This window comes from Lathamus discolor, chromosome Z, assembly GCF_037157495.1.
Source record: "Lathamus discolor isolate bLatDis1 chromosome Z, bLatDis1.hap1, whole genome shotgun sequence".
In the NCBI taxonomy this organism is placed as follows: domain Eukaryota; kingdom Metazoa; phylum Chordata; class Aves; order Psittaciformes; family Psittacidae; genus Lathamus; species Lathamus discolor.
This window is the reverse complement of record NC_088909.1, coordinates 58,660,315-58,680,901: the sequence shown is the minus strand read 5'-3', so window position 1 is coordinate 58,680,901 and position 20,587 is coordinate 58,660,315. Positions and strand designations below refer to the sequence as shown.

Sequence of the window (20,587 nt, the reverse complement as noted above, 5' to 3'; positions counted from 1 at the left end):
AACACGTGGATGCCCTTCAGCTGTTCAGTCTGCTGAAGTCCAGCCTGTTCCCCCACCTTTCCAAATGTATTAAACTGTGTCTTTTCTGATCACAAACATTACCTACTAGTTATAGGTGTAGTGACTGGTTGCTGTGGGAGGAATACAACATGGTGTTTCCACCACAGCAATGGCCTGCTTGTGCCAGAAGTGTCCTGTCATAATCTGTAATTACTTCTGCTGCTGTTCCGTGCAACTCACTCAAATACCAACTGAAGCATTTTAAGTACTTTATTGAGAGTTCCACCAACCACTGCACAGTTCAGAGCCTAGCCGTGTATTTCCATATGTGAAATTAGGATTGAATCTTCTGTTCATTTCAATATGGAATCTTCGCTTGCTAGAAGGGAAGAAAAACCAAACACAGTTAGGACTACTGGTCAGTCTCATGCAGTACTAAAATATGCAAAACATTAGTGAGATCAAAAGCTACCTTTAAGTGTGACATTTCTTTCTAGCCATTTTTTGTGATTCCCGCTTCTGCTTATTCAACAAAGTGTATTTGGGGTAAAAGACCTTTTTTTACTTATTCATTATACTTACTCATTAGTAAACTACTGTTTTCTGAACTGGTAATTCAAATTAAGCCCAGAAAAAGCTATCATTATGGATATATCCAGTTATCCATCTTTAAAGAACATCTCCAACAACTGCATTGCACTGAATGAAGTTATAACAATTGCTTTTATAACAGGAAAACCACACCAAAACCACTGTTGGGAAAGCAGACTGGTCATCTGTGTGCCACTTTTAAATAAACATTCTAAAGAAATAATCACAGAATTCCATTATTAAGTGAAGTAGCAACACTGCAGTACAGTCTCTATCCCCAAAAGTATAAGAAAGTTTCAGCTAATCTAGAAAATACCTATAGGCCCATTTATTTAGTCCATGAATAAAGAGACTATATATTTAAGGTGGTAAAAGGAGCTGTGCAAAATAGCTTCATCTCTAGTAAGTGATGAAATTCATCAATTTGCCTATCTGATTATATGTATGTGTGGCTCATTTAGTTTTACAGGGTTTTGTTCAACATTAGCCTTGTCTAGGACAATGTGAATGCCACTATTTCCCATGGAAACAGTTACTAAGTGTGTAGCTTGTGTTACTGATCAATTTCTTAAAAGTTCTGGACTGTACGTCCACCTAAAGAAAAAAAGGCAAATTCAAGCCAGACAGCACACTCCTCTATACAGCATGGGGAGAAATCCTGTCAGAAATGCACGGATAAACAATTCTAACAACAAGTGAAAACATGCTGCAGCAGGAATACTATAGGGCAGAAGGGAATGAAAAAGAAGCAGCAATATTAGTCCCAATAAATCACCTCCAGCATACTCTCTTCACTTAAGATATAACAAATAAGGCTGACCTCTAACCCTACACCAGTGATACCACTTAAAAGTTTGAGCTGCAATTTCAAGCAGTTGCCTATAACTTCTGGTTTAGGTAATCAGTCACGCTTGTGAAACTTCTTCATTGCATGGAGCAAAGTGACCACAGGTTTGCTGCATCCAGCTGAATAAGGGACATCTGAGTAATGTTAATATGCAGTTCCATGTATTCCTCACAAAATAACTAGCACAGCTTTTAGAGGTTTGTTTTCTCAGTGGAAATTCAGATTGCCATTTAATAAGCCCCATTTGGTTGCAAAAGTGTTTTCAGCTCTTCCTCCACCAAAGTTTACATTCTCTAGAGCCTGTCAAACAGCTGCACTATTTACCCTTCACAGAGCCCTAATCACTGCTCCACAGAATCACATGGGTGTGCAGCCCCCTGGCTGTAAGCCTAAATTTCTCTTAAAAACACTGCATTAAGATGTCAGTCCACCTGCAAGCCAGGGGACACAGTTCGGTATGGGATGTGTGAATTAAACTGAGGGACTACCTTCTGCAAGCTCTCTCGCGATCCGCTCAAGTTCTTCCCGTTTCTTTTTCTCTTCAGCTTCTATTCTTCTTTCTTCTTCAGCAATAGGCTTTAGGTAGTCTGCCATTAACACACCCGCTTTAAAACACAGTTTCTAGGAGCCGGCACAAAGCTCTGCACCTGCTAGCTCGCTCGAAAGGGGCATAAAACCACCTCCACTGGCGCGAAGGCACATTTTACGTGGATCGGTCACTCCACACCCGCCAGAGCCCGGTCCCGAGGGCCACCTCGCAGGGCCCTACCGGGGGGGGTCGCCCTGGAGGGGGGCGGGGAAATGGCGGCCGTGCCCTCCCCAAGGTGCCCTTCGGGCCTCCAGCGGGGAAGGGGGAAAGGCCGCCCACCACGCACACTCACCGTATCGCTTCTTGCCGTAGATCATCCCCACCAGCAGGGCCGAGTACCGGGTGAACTGCGGGAGGCACAGACAAGGACGCGCCCTTGGCTCAGCTCGCACCACTAGGCTCAGCTCGCCGCCCCCCGCCCGGCCCGCCTCACCGCGGCCCCTTGAGGCCAGGGGTCAGCTCCCGGCCCCGGAGCGCAGCCGGGACGCCCGCCGCCCTCACCTTGATGAGCGGAGAGACCTGCACCGGCGGGATCATCCTGGCGGCGGCGCGAAGCGAGGCCTGCGCAGCGGCGGCGGGGCTGGAAACCTGCACAGCTCGGCCCAACGCGGGGCGGGGCGGAGCTCGTACTACGGAAGCTGTTAGAGCCGGATTTCGGTGTCTGGTTGCGCGTTACCCAGGAGCCGTTATGTCGCAAAATGGGGCGTGCCCCTTACAGCGCGACACAAAATGGAGGAGCGGAGGGCGTTTTCTGTTCGTTGGGGCCGGTCCCTGGGGCTCCGGTTGAGTTTCGTGCTCCCGTAAAGTCAGGGAGCTGAGCCTTCTGTCGTTAGTGACATAGTTTTAAATACCTTGCGTGAAGTTAAGCGTACGCACTGAATGGGCCAGAACGTGGCGAACTGCCGGCCCGTGGTGGTCTCTGTTAAACGAGACACGGATAATGGAAATTCTTCTGCTAAAAGAAGCCTGACATGTTTCTTTCTCCAGGGAGCCTGGAGGAAGGTTCTCGGTACGCCGTCCATTTGTAGTATGACGAGGGTGTTTTAGTTACTGATGTATGTCCTGTACCAGTAAGACCTGGGAGTGGATGGAATGTATGTAACGTGTTGCTTCTGGGCTTTGGTGTTGAATTTTTTTACATTTTTTGCTTGCTTTCAGTGGCAAAAACTCAGACACTTTGAGCATCACAAATGAGAGGTCACTGCTAGGTGGTTATCGCTTCAGTTCCACACACCAGTGTCAGCTGTTACTGCTAAAGTAGCTCACCATGAAGCTCAGCGCCAAGTCACTACCAGACCACTGAGGTTACTAGCGGCACAGTGATTGCCTGTTCAGCCAGCTGACAGTTTCAAAGTGCATAAATACCCAACAGTGGAATGATTTTAATTAAGTGCTTTTCAGGGTTACTGATGGAGCCCGATACATTCAAAATACCAAAATGCTCCATTTTTAATGATTTTGAGCAATTAATTGAATGACATCCTTATGCTGAATGTTTAAACAGAATGAGTAAAGCTCTGAGAAAAAAAAAAAATCACTACTGTGCTTCATTTCGTACAATACAGATATTCTGGTTGTGATAAACACAAAAATGTATTTGCTTTCGCAAGTCATAGGTGTGGTTATGTGGATATAACTGTACGAGTTTACAATAACAGAAACAAAGCTCGCTAAAGACACAAGATTAGACAACAAGTTAAAAAGGGTCAGAACTCTTTAAGCAAAATAGAGTCACATAGCGAAAGAATTTGTAATGGTAAAAGAAAGAAGGAGGGGAGGGGCTTGATATAAGAAAAGCTAGTGCCTGGAAAACATAACGTACTTTTTAGCTTAACAGGTTGTAGAAAGAGAATAATGTTTCTGTTATAAGTCTGTGGAATGTAGTGGCCCCACTAAACATGAGTTAATTGTTCCACACTAGTCTTCTAAAGTATCTTTAAAGAACAATGTTTGTGTTGTAAGTCTGTGGTGAGATAACAGGATTTAGTGGCCCCACTAAACATGTATGAGTTATTTCACACCATCCTTCTACTTACCAGTTAGAGACAGAGCCTCCCAAACATCTGCTAGCTTGGGATACTCCTTGTCTGCCCATCCTGCAATACATCTTGCAGGAAGGTCACACCATTTTAAATCTTTCTAGGTAGCAAATTATATAGATACAGCTGGTTTCAGCTAGTTGTGTGATTACTGGGGCGTCCAACTGTGCCAAAGGTGAAAAGTACACTGTGAGTAAGACTGCTTACTTCATCTTGAAGACCCCTACTCACAAGAGGAAGACTGCTTACTTCATCCTCAAGACCCCCGCCCACAATCACCGCAGAGCAGTGTGCAGACGCCAAGAGGAGGAGACTTATGATATGACTTATGTTCTTGGAGCTAGTTATATTATTCCCCACCTATATGCAGGAATTCTGAATACATATGTAACTAATGTAATAGTGAAAGTATATAAACCTGTAACAAATACTAATCACTTGCACCTCTGGCTATGGTCATGCGCCCAGCACTGTTGCTTTTGCTTTATTGACTTTGCCCCTCAATAAAACCTTGTTATCTTGTTTAGAGGAGTGAGTTCATATTTCACATGGTCTTCCCTAGCGATGCAGCAGGCAAGTTGGACTACAAGTCATAATACTACCCCATTGCATGTGGAGAAGAAAAGGAGGAGTACATGGTGCCATGTACTGTTACCTGTGATCTCAAATGATAAACATTAAGAGAGATCTGTGCATTTTCTTCTCACCACAAGAGCATTTGTCTGTGCCACATTCCATAGTTACAAGTAAGTTACCTGATGCTGTCCCAAGTAACCTCACAGGATACCAAGCTGAAGTCTGCAAAGTTCCTACAGTGAATTTAAGCTTTGCACACTACTGTCAAGTACTCTCACACTGAAAAATCAAACTAAGCAAGTCCAAAATTCCTGGTGACTGACTTTATTTCACTGAAAAATCCGATCGCAAGCGCTGCTAATGGTTTATCAGATGCCGCACAACAGCTTTGACTATGTCTGCTGCAAACTTACATAGACGTTTGAGTCATCAGAAGAAACAGCTTCCTGGTTAGTTGTAAGAGAATTACTTGCACTAACTAGTTGTTTTCAAGTAAAATGGAAAAAGTCGTAAACAATATGCAATGTTCATTGTGATTAAACACAAATCCTGTCTTTCCAAAGAACTACAGCTATGACTGTTACTCTTCTGAAGTAAATTAAGAGCTGTCTACACTTTCCATTATTCTAAAGGTTTCAAAATGAAAGTGCATCCCTAAGCAGTCTTTAACAGAATTTTTCAGCTAGCACTGTTTGTATGCAAGGCAAAGATGACAGTGCTACAAGTGATTGTTACCATCTTTTAACGTCTTGAACGGGTTAATCTTGAACTTGAATCCATTAACAAGGCTAACTGTCCTGGACAAATGAAACAGCTGTCATTATGGGATCACGGTTGTGAGCTGAGAGATGACAGGCTTTTCAAATACCCTTCCATGCATTACCATAGTTTGTCCAACATGACCTATTTGGTTTAGGAGGCAGTTGTTCCTGACTGGCAGTACCAGTCCCACAGGCAAAAACTTCTGTGTCATTAGAAGGGAAGTTTTACTGCAACATCTTACTACAATTTTACTTGTTTTCAGGATATTTAATTAAAACTATTATTCTGCAAAGAAGGCCAGCAGTTTCCTGGACTTAGGAACCTAAGTGCCCTTGACTGGCAGGTCAAGCGAGGTGAGTGATGAGAGTATATACAGCATGCAGTGTCCAGTTCTGCCCTCCCCAGTACAGGAGAGACATGGACATTCTAAAATGAGCCCATCAAAGGGCAGTGGAGGAGGTGCAGGGACTAGAGAGTCCCTCATGCAAGGAGAGGCTGAGAGAGCTGGGATTATGCAGCCTACAAGAGAAGTATCAGGGGGATTCTCATAAACATTTTGAATACCTGATGGGGAGGAGGAAAAACTGAGACACTCTTCTCCTTGGTGCCCAGGGATGGGATGAGATCAATGGACACAAACTGAAATACAACAAATTCCTTTTAAATGGAAGGAAAATGTATCCTTTTTTTCAACTCTAGGGGCAGCTGGACATTCAAACAGATTGACCTGTTGAGTGGTTCTGGTGTCTCCATCTCTACAGATGCTCAGTCTGACTGGATAAGGTCCTAAGCAACCATCTTGAGCTGAGGCTGTTTTAAACAGGAAGGCTGGACTAGACAGTCTCCAGTGGTCCCTTCCAACCTCATCCATTCTACGATCTTGAGATTATAATCGTGTTTAATTTTTCCAGAGATGAAAACCTATGGTCATTAATAATTATGTAAAGAGCAGCTAGTTATAGTTAGATTGGGAATGTTCTTCCTACTTGAGAATCACACAATTAATGTCTCGTTCTGAAATGCAGTTTGTTTCTCCAGAACTTCCCAAAACTATTAGAGTAATCCTAAATCAATTCTGTTTACACAAAACCTCAGGTCAAAGTTTGCCTTCAAGTTTAGGCTCTGAGATATTAGTAAATTTGATTTGAATAATGGTATCTTGACTACAGGCAAAGAATCCAATTAGCCAACACAGTAGTATTTATACACAGCAATTAACTACTCTTCAAAGCATCCTTGTAATGAAACTCCATGGTCAGATTCAGTTCCAAGTCTTGTTTTCTTCAAGTACCAACAGAATTAGAAGCATCATTTCTTTACATCACATTACAAGCTTTAGGGTGTTTCACAGAAAATCACGATTGAGGTTGGAAGGGACCTTGATGATTTTGAATGGAAAAAAAAATTAAAATATGTCCGACATAATTTTAACTGTAGACATCAAATTTCAGTTTCACCTGCAGAACAGAAATAAAGGGATAGAAGATTTGGTTTTTTTCACTGATGAAAATTTATTACAAATACACATATTCACTGCTTATTATGTGCCTGCTGCACATTAGAAACAAAACCATATAGAACCAAAAGTGCTTTTATTAAATATCAGAAAAACACTGCGATACAAATGCAATGCAGAATCCTCCCAAAAGTCATTTTACCTCAGTCAGGTATAAACTCCCTTGGATATCTCAACATACTCTCTCACAAGAAGTATGTAATCCTAACAATTACATATTGGTATCAGGGTGCTTCAAACCAAAAGCACAAGTGCTTTCAAGACTGATCTCAACTGAAGTGAGATATCAGAATTTGTCTTCACTAACAATTACTCCAGACATAGTTTGCTACAGTGTTTTTAATTATTTCTTTTTTTAAAGGAACAACAAAATCCCTCAAATGCCTTTAAATATGGCATTAAAGTTGTCAGGCACTAAGACAGTTCAAGATACAAACTAAAGGCTCTGCCAGAAAGAAATGTAAAGGCTTCCAAAGCAGCCAGAGGCTAGATGACTTTGCCCATTCCTTCTGTACAGCTCTCTGCAAGGGTAACTTTTGGTAGGCATAAAGTTTATTAAACTGAACATAAGTGTAGAAAAACTTCAACATGCCATGGACTGGAACCTTTACAGGGATAGGTTTTTTTGCTGTCTTGCTCAGCAAGACTCAGAAATCTGTGGGATCCCTTAGTTAGTTTCTACTTAGGGAAGAACTCCTTACCTGATGGGGAGCTCTTATTTGTGGCAGGAAAGTCACATACTCTCTGAATATGACATAATGCCATCAGAATGGATGGAAGGATGTTCTCTCAATATGAAAACAGACACGAAGAGCCTGAGAAATCAAGATCTTTCATTTCAGATGAGCAACTGCTTCAGAACTTAAAATAAATTTACCTCTAGTCATCTTTGAATCACCTCCCTGGGAGATACTAAAGCTGGTTCAAACCTTGGATACATAACCACATGCATCCTCATGTGTTAAATGCATCATTTCTTTTTCTTTTAGAAGAGCAGATATGCCTGAAGAACTTGTGTTCACCTAGCCTTGAAGACTGCACATGGTCACAATTGCAACTCCCACCTAAACCCATGCTCAGCACAACTCAAATGCAAGTAGCTTTCAAACTGCCATCACAAGTTCTTGACTATGCAGAAGAGAGATTGTAACCTTAAAAAAAAGGGTGACAAAAGGGGACAGACTAGCAATCTGTGCGCCATGGTGCAGTATCCAGAAATGCAGAGGTCTCCATGCCTTTCAAGCCTTGCTCCCCATCTTACAGTAGCACAGCCAGCTTCTATACCTGTGTTTGGCTGCCATAATTGCTGCCCTATGTCAGAAAAAAAGGACATTTTGCAGGGCATCTGTTTGTGCACTTCTTAATTGATCATCACTGCAGTTACATGTCAAGCAGCATTTTTTTTCACAAGGGTAACTCTAAAGGAAGGGGAACATGCTTTTCTTTGTATCCCCTATTTACCCAATTATTTCAATTACAGGTTTTGGAGACAGGGTCTCGAGCATGACCAGCTAAAACTTAAATATGCCCCAGTTATGGCCAATGAAGGCTTTAGTTTAGGTCAGTATAATCCAAACATGAAGATTATGTGAGTCAGAAGAACTGAAGTTAATATTCTAACTTCACATGCACTGCAAAGAAATTCAGGACAGTGGTTCAGCAGGAGACAAACATGCCTCCTCTTCTTCTAACAATACAACCTTCCGTCTGGAGAGAGACATCACGGACCTTAGGACAGTTAAAGCAATTCTAACAAAAATACGCAAGGCAAGAAAAGCAAATGGGATTACAATCTGCATAAGATGGAAAATTGCTGTGCTAAATTCACTTAACAAGCATGTCAGAAAGAAGACCCCAAGACTTACACAGGGGTAGAGAGCCAGCTTGGCAAACATGAAGGCATGTTCCTTGCCACCGTATCTAGCAAAAGGATGCAAAGTTTCCCTTTCATGGAGGAGGGCTGTAGTCCATATTGCAAACTGAAATATGCTGGCAAAGAAAGTGATAACACAGCTGACCTGAATGGCTTCTATTTCATTGTGAGACTTCTCTGCAAACTCACTGGTCAGCTGGTAAGCTAGTGGAAGCCCACCAATGAAAGCCAATGAAAGTATGTTAAGCAGTCCCATTAATCGTGTAGCTTTTGTTACATAAAGGAAAAGTGAGTGATGGACAAACCACAGCAGACCGATGGTTACAAATGAGCCAAAGTATGCAAGGTAGTTTGGCCCATATTCATTTAAAGCTTCAAGAAGGCTGCCGTGGAATTTCTCCTCAACTTCTCTGGGATCGGGGACATTGTCTTCACTGTGGAGAGAAAACTTACTTTACTTTGCATATTGCTGTTATAACAACACATCTGGAGCAAAACTTAACTACACTGTTTACTTTGAGCAAGTAGAGAACAGGGATCCACTTTGTATTTCTCCAATCTGTGACTCAGAAACAGCATTTCAAGTAACAGCTCTGCAAATAAATTAGATCTGAAAGGAGGTCCCAGTCTAAGTTGGCATTCGTTTAGGTTCATGTAGTAAAGTTGCCTCAGTGACTAAATCTCTTTTTTTTTATAAAAGCCTTTTATCTGAAAACATGACTAAGCAAAATTGAAACTTTGTTCTTTAAGAGTCTCTACCCCAGGATACATTACATAGACTTATGATCACTACTGCTGAAATGTGGGCATTAGAATTATCTTTGTGTTGTGTATTTTTCCAGAAAATCGTACTTAAAGTAACCATTGCAGGTTTTATAAGTCAAAGACAATGGAAATAATTTTATTTCCTCAAAAGTTAGTATTATATTTAATAACAGAAAGCGTAAGAGGCAACACAAAGCCTTACCATATATCCAAAATGAGCAGGGTTGCTACAATAGCATAGACTCCATCACTGAATCCTTCAACTCGTTCCTTACTTAGAGGCTCACTGAGGTAAAAAGTGAAGGTTTCTAAGCTATGGTGTTCCTCCTCTTCATCTCTATGACCTGGAAACAAACACCAGACAAAATCAGATAGTATAAAAAGACAAAATCAGGTAGTGTAAAATAGGCATTTAAACAACCTATTGTGACCTCCCTTTCTTTTTCCCTCCACCCACCAAAATCTTTCTGTAGAAAGAAGGCTGTCATACATCCATAGAAGCCAGTCACTCCATTTTTTTGGAGCTGTGCCTCTCCCTGAAGTTTATGTTGCTTCAGGGTCCGAAAAGCCCTGTCCTTTAAACTGTATGGCAGACCATTTCCGCCAAGTGAATAATGACTCAAAAGCTGTAATTGAACCAAACATTTGAGCTAAACAAATTGCAAAGCCCTAATAGCTGTAGGTCTTCTGCTGCATGGGATTAAAAACTCACTGGAGGATACACTGGGACATCAAATAACCTTTAAAATAAATCCAATCTTTGGACAAAAGGTAGGGACTGGATTCTGAACTGGCCAGCTAGCCAAGTTGCACCAGTACAGGAGTTTGGACAGGATGAAGAAAAAGCCTCCAGCTTCCAGAGGAATTAAAGAGAGAAACTGAAAAGCAAGTATAACCACAACTCAGTCAACAGAGCACTAATTTAAGCTAGTTAGCCATACAACAGGGTGAGACGTACCTGACTGCAAACCACAGTGCCCCTGTCATAATAGGCACAGGCAATGTTCCTACGTGTTTATTCTCTGGCTCTGAGAGTCTGGCTTTAGCTGTTTCACAGCATTTCTGCCTGTCTAATATTGCTGCCACATGGGGGAGTCAAAGAAATGTTCCTAAATGCAATGTAGACAGTTGGACTTCTGCTAGGCTGAACAACAGCAGAAGCACAAAGGTGTTACTCTTCTGACTGTCCTTGGGAGTGCCAATTCAAAAGATGTGATCCGTTCAGTGTTTTTGTGGTTGGTTTATATTGCTCCCAAAAAGGGGCACCCCACTTTTTGGCTGAATAGGTTGCATGATACCACCTTTTCCTTTATTTTAGCACTGGCAACCTCCTTCTCAGCACAGTTTAAGAGCAGTTCTGGCTGTTGGTGTGGTTGTGCAATTGTTAGTGCTGACGCAAGGACGGCAGAAGAAACGTAAGCAAGGAGTGTGAGGGAAGGAAGCACTTATTTAAGATGACTTAAGCCATATGTGAAGGCATAACTTTAGACCACAGCAGTCAGATTAATGAGATGCAACACCTTAAATAATTAATTATCCTGAAAACATTTAATTTATAGATACTCTTCTTGCCAGTTTGAAAATGTGGAACCATAAAATATTGTGGGGAAGAAAGTGATACAAGCATAGAGCTTGCTTCCTGTTTTCTTCAATCTCCATGCTCCCTTTTTAGGACAAAAGGTTTAGATGGCCTGCAGCCGTCATTCATGTACTTATGTGTGTGTACATGCATGTGCATATTCAGGATAAACCAGACAACTTTTGCACTCAGAAATGCTCTTTGAATGTGTTTGTGTCTTACACAAACCTAGTCACAAATGAAGGTAAATGAGGGAGCAAGAGAGAAGCTGTCTGGATGAAGCAGACAGTTCAATAAACCCCCAAATCACTATGTTCCCAGTCTGGAAATGGAAGTACAACTAAAACTACTTCATTTCAGGCTGTCTGGATAACATGTTGGCAACCTAATAATGTATCTGGACAAACACCCATGGATACTGTTACTCACCAACAATCTTAGTTTTACACCACGTAGTGAATCGAGTGAGATGTGGAAAAACGATTACAAGCCCAAGAAGTACATAAGACTATGGAGAGAAAGTGAATACAGTTTAAATTTTGTTATCAAAATATAAATTACCTTCCAAGTTCAGTATGAAACTATTGCTCCCAATCTTCAGGTATTGTCACATTCAGAAAAACAAATCCTGACTTCACTACATGTAAAAGGCTCACGTGAAATGCACGTGCAGCTCCTGAATTTTGCATGTGCAACTTGAAATTGCTTTTTGATAGCTAATTTAGTACCAGAATGAAGCAAAATAAAACAAGAAGGGAGATAATTCTGCTAACAAAATGTAGTAATGACTTCACTGGAAGTTGGAGACTATCCCGTCTGATCCTTATGGGTCCCTTCCAACTGGATACTCTATGATTCTGTGATTCTACTACTTAGGTCCCAGAGACACCTCAGTGGGTCTCGAGTGATTCACAGGCTTTGCACAAGAGCAATTTGGAGACTATTTTCATTGTTACTAATATCAAAAGAAAATACACTAGTGAACAAAGCAAGGGAGAAGAAGGAAGTAAGGGTGTAAGAGGAAACCATATTTTCAGTTAAAATTAGGCCTTTTCACATTTGGACTCGTAACTGCCCTTTTTATCAACAGCAACCCAATTCCTCCCAAATTTGGGTATTATTTAAACACTGCTAATTCCCATGGGATCTTTCTCAAAATTCTTCTAAATCCAGCTTTTCCTAAAGAGTAAGAGGAAAGGAAGCTCAGGATACATGAAAAAACTAGATTTCAGTTCCAAGCAGGAGTTCTCAGAAAGATAAAAGCTATTAATAAGTAGGAGCAACCCACTGTAATTTATAAAGATGGCAGAGAAGAAGGCTGTGTAAGAGCAGGCCTTAGCCAAAAACACTTGTTTTGAAATGCAGGTTGTTTAACTAGTCTGCTTATTCTGTTTGCTCTTACACCCTGAGTGCAGCAATTCTATTTACTTGCCTTCAGTTTGTGCAGTGTGATACTTGTTTCACATAACCATACACATTATCTCACCTACTTCTGATAAGCAAGATGCTAAGTTACAGTTTAGAAGACCTGCTCTGAATTAAGAGAAGCATTAAAAAACAAAAAAAGTAAAAAATTAGGCAGAGCAAATAAGGTTAATACTGTAGCAGAATATTCTTTCAAAACTGTCCATACACATGGATCAAATAATTATGGATTGGCATCTGTAAATTGAGCACCTTCAACAGAAAATAGCAGCCATGATTACAGCACCACAGAACTGGCATATTTAAGTTTACTTAAGTCTGCATATTTAACATAGATATAATTATTTTAATACAGTCCTAAATACAACTAATATAAACTGCTGCATCAAAGTTTTCAGTTAACTGGAGAACTTACCAAAGGAATAAAGAAAAAAGAGCAGATTGCTGCTAAAAAGCATAAAATCGGTCCTCTGAGGATAATCTTTAAGATATGACGTTTATAGAAATTCTGATTTTCAGACACCTGTATCTGTTGATTAAGTAAGTGTGGGTGATAGAATCCATATGCTACTATCACAGCCTGCAAGGAGAAGAGCATTACTGATGTTATTACATGTAAGTACATGCAGCTTATCAAATGTAGAACCATAAATCAACAAATACCAAATCACTCGCAAAATTATTCTTCTCTCCCACATGGAGGGCTGATCTTATAAACAATGAGATTTCACCATACACTGCATGTCAAGATTTTGTCTCCTCTAAAAATCCATGTCATGACCATAGATTTTAATGAAGTGGAATAAAGACTTCCATAATAAGGAATATGAAGTGACAAGGACTGAGGCTGAAAGACCATGTTCACTCAGCTATGCCTGCACGGCTCAGTAATAACCTCAGCAGGAAAAGTCAATTGCTATTTGCCCAAGAAATTTTAAAGAGTGGGAAAGGAATTATTATTTTGTAGACTTTGAGATCAGCTGATTTAGTTACACAGATCAGCTTCACGTGACAATGCAAGCTTTTATCTTACATATACTGTTATTACAACAGACACAACTTTGAGAAAGAGTGCTGTACAAACAAAAAAACCCATTTAGCAATTACCCATAGTTAATAAACGTATTTTAGTTCTACCCAAGAAAATCTATTTAAAAGTGAAGATTTAAATAGATAGCTGCAATACCTGTATAAGGCCAATGACAACAGCACAGACACTGAACAGGAAAATGCCAAAAGGTACCTCTGGAAAAGAGGCCATTAAGGAAAACTAGAAGAAAAAAAAAAAGAATGTAACTAGATAAAATATTTAAGAAGCAATGTAGGATTAACCATAGAAAACCAGAAGCACTCTTCATTCGATATTGAAACTCAAAAGCCCAAACAGTATGTTGCATTTCAACATAATTCCACTCAGTGCAATTTCTAGCCACAAACACAGGCAGGCATCCCAACCAAAGACATCTAGAGAGATGGCTTCGCTTTTATGTTGATACAGCAAAACCTGAACCTCTCTGACACTATCTCCATAATAACTACAGACTGGCTTGTAGCTGAGCATAATGTTTAACAGTAGTTTCAGTGGGAAAAAAGTTGATAGTTGCGAAAATTCTTTTTGAAGAACCTTTTTGAACCTTTTACTTTCTCTACCTCCATGGCTCCCTGTTGTATTAATTTATCCGGTTTCATTAAAGGAGGGAGGAAAGCATGGTTTAGTACCAGGGTAACATTAAAAACCTTCCAAAAATTACTTCAGCTTCAAGTCAAAATACTATGTTCTGCTGCTGACAGAGATAACTTTAATGACCACAGCCTTATTCTTTCCAGACTTTTATATATATATATATAACACAAAACATATTTGCAGAGAAAAGGGTGCCTCGCATATGAATCTGTTCTACACATACAATAAAAATCAAGATGCATTTTAATCAACTGTTTTGTTCTGATAATATGGTGTTCAGTTGCAAATATTCTTGCCAGGTCTAAAGGTTATCTGACCAAAAATTGTGCAGAACATCAGATTTGCAGACGAATGAATGGCTGTCAGAATCAACCTTGCTGTCAAGTCAAAGTGATGCCAAAAAAATGTCTAGGTTACAAAAGGAAAATATTCTATCATCCAAAGAGCAGTTTGAAACACAGCTTTAGCTCCCTTACAAAATGTACAACTACCATCAGACAACTCTGACATTTTTCAATACAGATGCTTTTTCAACAAGAAATCACAGGAAACTATGACTTCCTGTGATTATAATTTTTCTTCTACAATACCCATTTTCTGCCTGGTCTATAACATACCGTAACTGGAGGTTATAAAATGTCTGTATGAATTTTAAAAAAGTAAGGCTTAACTATTACAATGGATTCAGGGTTTCTACAACAGTAACACTTTTCTGGGTTTCTGAATGCTCTGGTAAAAAGTCTCTCCAAATAAATGAAGAAACGCCCCCCCGTAATTTAAACATATGTCAAATTTTAGAAAATTACTTACTGTGTATGGCAAGAAGGTTATAATCATCATACAAGCCTAAGAAAGAAAAAAGCATACTGAAACACTAGGCAAAATACAAAGAAAGGAATTCCCTCATTAAAGGTATGTCCAGAGAATGCAACGCAAACAGATCAAATACTCGTACTGTGTCATGAAAAAAACGTATTTCTAAAGTTGCTGAGCTTTGACTGTAACAAATGGATAGTTCTGTACACATCTTCCATGTTTGCTGTCCAGTCTGTACAGGCTTATTTTAGAAAACACTACAGTTTTGTTACCAGTACCACAGCCAAAAGTTTTGCTGTGGTTCTTAACAGATTTCTTTGAAAACTATCAATGGCAAAAGTACCACACCTTCTAAAGAGGCATTTCTGGTTTGTTGAAAACATTTATCTCGGATTACAAATACTCCATATGTAAGGAAGCCAAAATTTTATTTTTTTTTTTTTTTTTAGAAAAAGCCACCTCAAGCACAAAGAAATGCATTGCTTTGAAAACTACATCAGGTAAGAATTACATGCCTTAAGCTTGTCCTCTGACATAATTTCCTGTAGTGTTATCTCATGGAGTTTAAACTCAGTATTTCTATTGAGAAAATTAAACTAACTGTGTGGCTGCACACTGGCACAAAAACCAAACTATAAAGAATATATATAGTTCTAGATGAAAGCAAGAATATGTTCACCATTGCAGCATCCCCTTCACAACCACTAGTAACCAAGATATTACAGGGTGGCTTGTAAAAAAAAAAAAAACAACAAAAAACGTAAGTAAATGGAGAAGTTTCAAGAGATAAGATTTAGGCAAGCATAAAGCTCAAAACACTGATTTAGAGATTGGTATCTCAGTGGTAGGTTTTGAAAGATCACATAATCCTGTTTCACATAAGCTTCTGAAATGCTTCTGGATAACTTAACAGAGAAATGGCTGAATACTGTAATTCAAACCTACCACTAAGATTATTTTATTTTTTTTTCCACCAAAGACGTAGCATTTAATGTTCTTAAGCCTGGAGGACAGGTACTCAGCTGAACACAGATGAACAATCAAAAGCTTTTGCCATAGGTGCCTCTTCAGTTCCCTCAGATGAACTTCAGACTAACCTGCTTTCAGAGGTTCTTTCGGCTTATAGTAAAACATGTGTAAGTTAAAAGCAAGTTACCAATCAGCCACTCTGGCAAGGAGGAATTCAAACTCTTTACATCCTCCCGACTTGGAAATTTTGCAGAGTTATGCTATTTAAATTAGAAACTTTTGGATATGTACATAAAGACTTATGAAAAATTGACCTATACTTGCTAGTTAAACACCCAGTTTATTTGACAAGACTCACCAGATTTAGAAGAGCGAGGACATCATCTATAAGCTCTATCACCTGAAACAACCTTTCAAGGCAAGACATCATGAACAAGCCAGCTCCCAAAATACATTTTACAACACTGTATACAATTGTACATTTACGGTATTATAGGACAATCTGATTTCCTTTCATCCAGAATTTATACAAGTAGTCCAAAACTCTAGCACAAGCATGGAAGTAATTTGTTAGAAAGATCTAAAAAGCAAGATCTGAACAGTCAATCTCAATCATGGAGAAGTTATTAAGAATGTCATTCCTATTTGAAGGGCAAGTGGCATATGATGTAGCAAACTGGCTTCCTTCCAACTCTATCCTTCCTCTGTACCTGAAATTATGTATTTACTTTGAATTAAATTTCACTGTTAACAGTCAGTTCATCCGTGAAGTTACCATATGTCAGTTCTTACCCATCAAGTTACGTATCATAAACCTAACAAGGCAGTGAGATACAAATGGATAAAATTCCTTGGAAAATGTAAGATATGGGGATGATTCAGAAGCAGGAGTTAAGAATGATTTTCTGGAGAACTTGCACTTCACTATAGGATGAAATGCAGTGAAGTCACCGGGCAGGCTACTGGTGTGCTTTCTCTCACTGCAGTTTGTTCCAGAACATCTTTATCTTTTGCCACCTGACACACCTGGGAGAGGACAGCTAGCAAACTGCTGGTGAGCTGCACATGGCTTGGGAGCCACAGGACACCCATCATTAGCTGTCAATTAATCACCTATTTACTTCAACACAGGCAAGGCTCAGAATGAACTGGAGACTGACAACCTGTGCTCACTGCTCAACCAAATGCTTCTGAATCATGAACAAAGTCAGACTTCCACTATCAGACACTGTCCACTGCTCACACAAGAATATGAGTGAGCCTATTTGATACTCTGATGCCAAAATAAAACTACAGGCACCAGACTGACTTTTAGCTTGCCAGATGAAGCAGTGATGTGTAGGGATCTGAGGCCTGCAGTAGCATTGCACAGATCTTCCAGAGCAGATTCAAATGTTTAAGAGTCCATCCAGAGTCCCAGATTTTTCTTTGTCTCATATTGCCATGTGAAGAGCTATTATTCTGATTTTCTCTGAGTTTTACTTTGGAGAACAGAGGCAAATTCAAACTGTGAGTGCCAAAGTATTTTTAGAATTTTAAGGCTTAAAATTATTTCTCCTGAACATACACCATAGGGTTTGGTTTGTTTTTTTTTTTTTTTTTAGACAAAGATGATAAATAAGTTTCTTCCGAACTGCCTCACATCTTGTCATGAAATTCCTGCTTCACAGAAGTGTTGCTTAGAATCAATAGAATCAGTCACCTCCAGAAAACCCCAGCTAGGCAAAGACTATGCCTTGGCATTTACTTATGCAGGCAGTGTGATAAAAGTATTGATGTAAAGTATCAGTTTCAAGTATTGAATTACAGTTGTACACCTCTGTCAGCATGCAGACAATCCACTTAAAGAAAGAATATAGCAATATTACTTGTAAACGTCAAAATTCAAACAAAACCTGCCCTCATTCCAATATGATGTGTGCATATCAATTGCTTTTTAACTGCCAAGACAGGGGTAGGTGATGGTGTCCACAGCTTGTAAAATGCAGCATATGCAATATTGCAATTGATTTTGTGAGAAGCATTGCTCAGAACCAAAAGACAGAAGTTTTGGGCCAGCTGTATTAATAGCAGTTAATCTATTTGTGTAGCACACAAGTTATGAAGTCATGCTTTTTCAGCATAGTTAGAAGTTTAATTCCATCTAGAATATGAAGTAGAATGAAGAGCAACTCTAATTTCAGATATATATAATGCTTGGTTTTCTCTGTATCACTGTGTATGACTTACACCACTTTAAGTGGTGTAAGAGTACAGTTATTCACTGCTTATGGTAGCATTTCTTTACAATTATTTTTTTATTTTATCCAACAAAAGAGAATTCAGAAATTTATCAGCAAGACAGAAATGTATCAGACACATGGTTACTTCCTGTCCTTTTAAACAACAGGTTTTCTGTGACTTTACGGTTAAACACTGTTCGTACCTTACATGAGCTGCCCATGCCACTGTGACTATTAAGAAGGTCATTAAGTAGACTGCAATTTTTGCTAGAAGAAGTTGCTGAACACTTTCACCTAGTTTCTGAAACAGAAAGTGAAATGCAGAGACAGAAAGTGAAGTTAAATGTTACATTGTGACATTATTAGCAGTATCTGCAAATAAGAAAAGTCATGCAGCCGTGTAACGTATTTTTTGAAAATGCCTGCCAAGAGTACAGTTCTCTTCCATGTTTTTACTGCGATGCAGAGAAAACGGTTTACTAAACACTTCTAAGTGTGCTGAAACGTGTAGTTAGTGGCATATGAGGTACCAACACATCTCTCCTATCTGTTTCCCAACACTCTGTTCACCTTGTGATTCATTTATGCACATTCTTGTCACTGCTACTGTAATAATACATTTCATGGGAGAGCTGGCCACAAAATGTCTCTTATATTTTCTTAGCACAGTCTTGTGGCATAGAGGCAGGTTTCATGTGATGATTGCTAACAATGAGGAGGGGGAGGGCTTAACCACAACAAATTTTTCACGTACCACCACAATGGCTTAAACAGACTCCTGGCATATTTGCAGTGTTACTGTTCATACCTGGGTTTCTTTAACTAAATGATACAAAACATTTGCATCTAGGTATGGTTTTAAGAGCAGGAAAAAAACCCCAAAAAATCCTGATTAAAAAGAACCCACTCATTTATCAAATGATTAATTTATGTCTCCTAACATTCCTGTTTCTTTGCAAAGTTTGTTTTCTGTAGTTTTCTTTTTTTCATCTTTGCTTATTCTGATTACATTTATTATTAACTTGGTTTAAAACCCAGCATTCAGTTCGCAGTATGTAAGCAACTTCGCTAAGTGCTGATGTATTACCAGAAAGAGCAGATGCTTTCTGAAAGATGCTTTGGTCAGATGGGCAATTCATTTTTCACGCAAAAGTAACTGGACAAAACCTATGGCCTACAATATACAGCTCATTCAGGTTTTACATCACAAGTTCTGCAGATAACACAGATCTTGAGTATTTAAGCTCTTCACCCCAAGTTCAACAGATGTTTTTACTAGGGGAAATTTCTGTTGGCTTTTAATGTTATTTAATGGCCTGAGCTATTTGAAAGTCTGGAACTTGAAGCGGGGGTGCTAAATTAGGATGTTACATGTACTTGAACAGTCAGAAGATAATAAAACAAAACACAGATGATACCTGATCGGGATGTATTTTCGTGTGGGCCACAGGCAAAATCTGAAACAACAAAACCTGATCAGTACATGACATTCTTCTCCTTACCGTTAGCTTTACTAAAACCCAACAGACTGCAGCCTCCCGCAAACTCCCGGATCACGAACCTACCGAGAGCCCGCAGCTCTGTAAGGACAACGCGGTCCCCGCCACCCCCCACATGCACCCCGACCCGGCACTGCGGCCAGTGAACAGCCGCACACTGCTCCCCAAAGCGCCGAGCAGGCACGGTCGCGACGCGGAGAGCTCGGCACCAGCTGCCGCTGCTCCACTGCTTTCCCCTCGCCGCCGGGCCCCGGGCCTGGTCGCGCTGCCGGGGCCCTCCTCGGCGCCAGCCTGCCCCGAGCCCCGCAGTCCCGCCGCCGCCGGCCCGGGGTCCGCGGACGAGCCGGGCAGGCTCTGCGCCACGGCCAGGCCAGGCCGGGCCGGGCGGGCCGGGCGCTCACCATCACCGTGGCGATGATGGAGAGCAGCGCATCGCTGTAGGCCAGCAGCCGGTGCGACGTCTGCGTGCTGCTCCCCAGCTCCAGCTCCATGCTCCTGCCGCGCACCGGCACCGAGTCTGGGCCCGGTGCCGCGGCTCGAAGAGCCGACATTGCCCGGCCGCGCTCCACCCGCGCCGGGGGCGGTGCTCCCCCTCGCACCGCCCTCTGTGGGTGGGGAACCGGCGCCGCCTCCTGGGGGAGCGCCGGGTCCGCCGTGCGGGGCGCGGCTGTGCCGGTGTCCTGGCACCTGAAACTGATGGCTGGGACACTGAGGGCGCTGGGGGAAGAGGCAGCGTAACAACGGATGTGCTAATGTCTTAGCGCCAGCAAAGCTTGTTGCAAGCTGAAGTGCTGACACCGAAGATTACACTTACCAGAGCCTGTAGTGCCTGGAG

General features: G+C 40.8%; 2 protein-coding genes across 3 annotated transcripts; both read right to left on the bottom strand.

Moving 5' to 3' along the window:
• Positions 1-252: 252 nt before the first annotated feature.
• ATP5ME (ATP synthase membrane subunit e) lies at positions 253-2,680 on the bottom strand. The gene is made up of 4 exons (XM_065663668.1): positions 2,529-2,680; positions 2,320-2,374; positions 1,927-2,025; positions 253-379 (listed from the first exon to the last, which is right to left on the bottom strand). Exons 1-4 carry the CDS (start codon positions 2,562-2,564, stop codon positions 354-356), a joined length of 216 nt encoding a protein of 71 aa, XP_065519740.1. The 5' UTR covers positions 2,565-2,680; the 3' UTR covers positions 253-353.
• Positions 2,681-4,957: 2,277 nt separating this feature from the next.
• On the bottom strand, positions 4,958-20,333 carry TMEM175 (transmembrane protein 175). 2 transcript variants are annotated; one of them, XR_010608784.1, is made up of 11 exons: positions 20,154-20,333; positions 19,672-19,710; positions 18,457-18,554; positions 16,390-16,441; positions 15,057-15,092; positions 13,749-13,832; positions 12,978-13,142; positions 11,567-11,645; positions 9,761-9,902; positions 7,622-9,227; positions 4,958-6,861 (listed from the first exon to the last, which is right to left on the bottom strand). XR_010608784.1 is itself a non-coding variant. In XM_065662972.1 (10 exons), exons 1-10 carry the CDS (start codon positions 20,301-20,303, stop codon positions 8,564-8,566), a joined length of 1,509 nt encoding a protein of 502 aa, XP_065519044.1. In that variant the 5' UTR covers positions 20,304-20,333; the 3' UTR covers positions 6,891-8,563. The 2 variants fall into 2 exon arrangements, 1 of the variants encoding a protein (XP_065519044.1); XM_065662972.1 differs by lacking the exon at positions 4,958-6,861 and having other exon boundaries at positions 6,891-9,227.
• Positions 20,334-20,587: the final 254 nt, after the last annotated feature.

What these genes read in the sequence shown, in the direction of transcription:
- TMEM175 (XM_065662972.1), bottom strand. Translation starts at nt 20,303, where the DNA reads ATGTCGGCTCTTCGAGCCGCGGCACCGGGCCCAGACTCGGTGCCGGTG. An exon ending in CTTTTTTCTTTATTCCTTTG is followed by an intron (nt 11,646 to 12,977) that starts GTAAGTTCTCCA and finishes TTCTCTCCATAG; the next exon opens with TCTTATGTACTTCTTGGGCT. An exon ending in GTGTAAAACTAAGATTGTTG is followed by an intron (nt 9,903 to 11,566) that starts GTGAGTAACAGT and finishes GTTTGTTTCCAG; the next exon opens with GTCATAGAGATGAAGAGGAG.
- ATP5ME (XM_065663668.1), bottom strand. Translation starts at nt 2,564, where the DNA reads ATGATCCCGCCGGTGCAGGTCTCTCCGCTCATCAAG. An exon ending in AGGTCTCTCCGCTCATCAAG is followed by an intron (nt 2,375 to 2,528) that starts GTGAGGGCGGCG and finishes TGCCTCCCGCAG; the next exon opens with TTCACCCGGTACTCGGCCCT. An exon ending in CGCGAGAGAGCTTGCAGAAG is followed by an intron (nt 380 to 1,926) that starts GTAGTCCCTCAG and finishes CTTCCCTTCTAG; the next exon opens with CAAGCGAAGATTCCATATTG.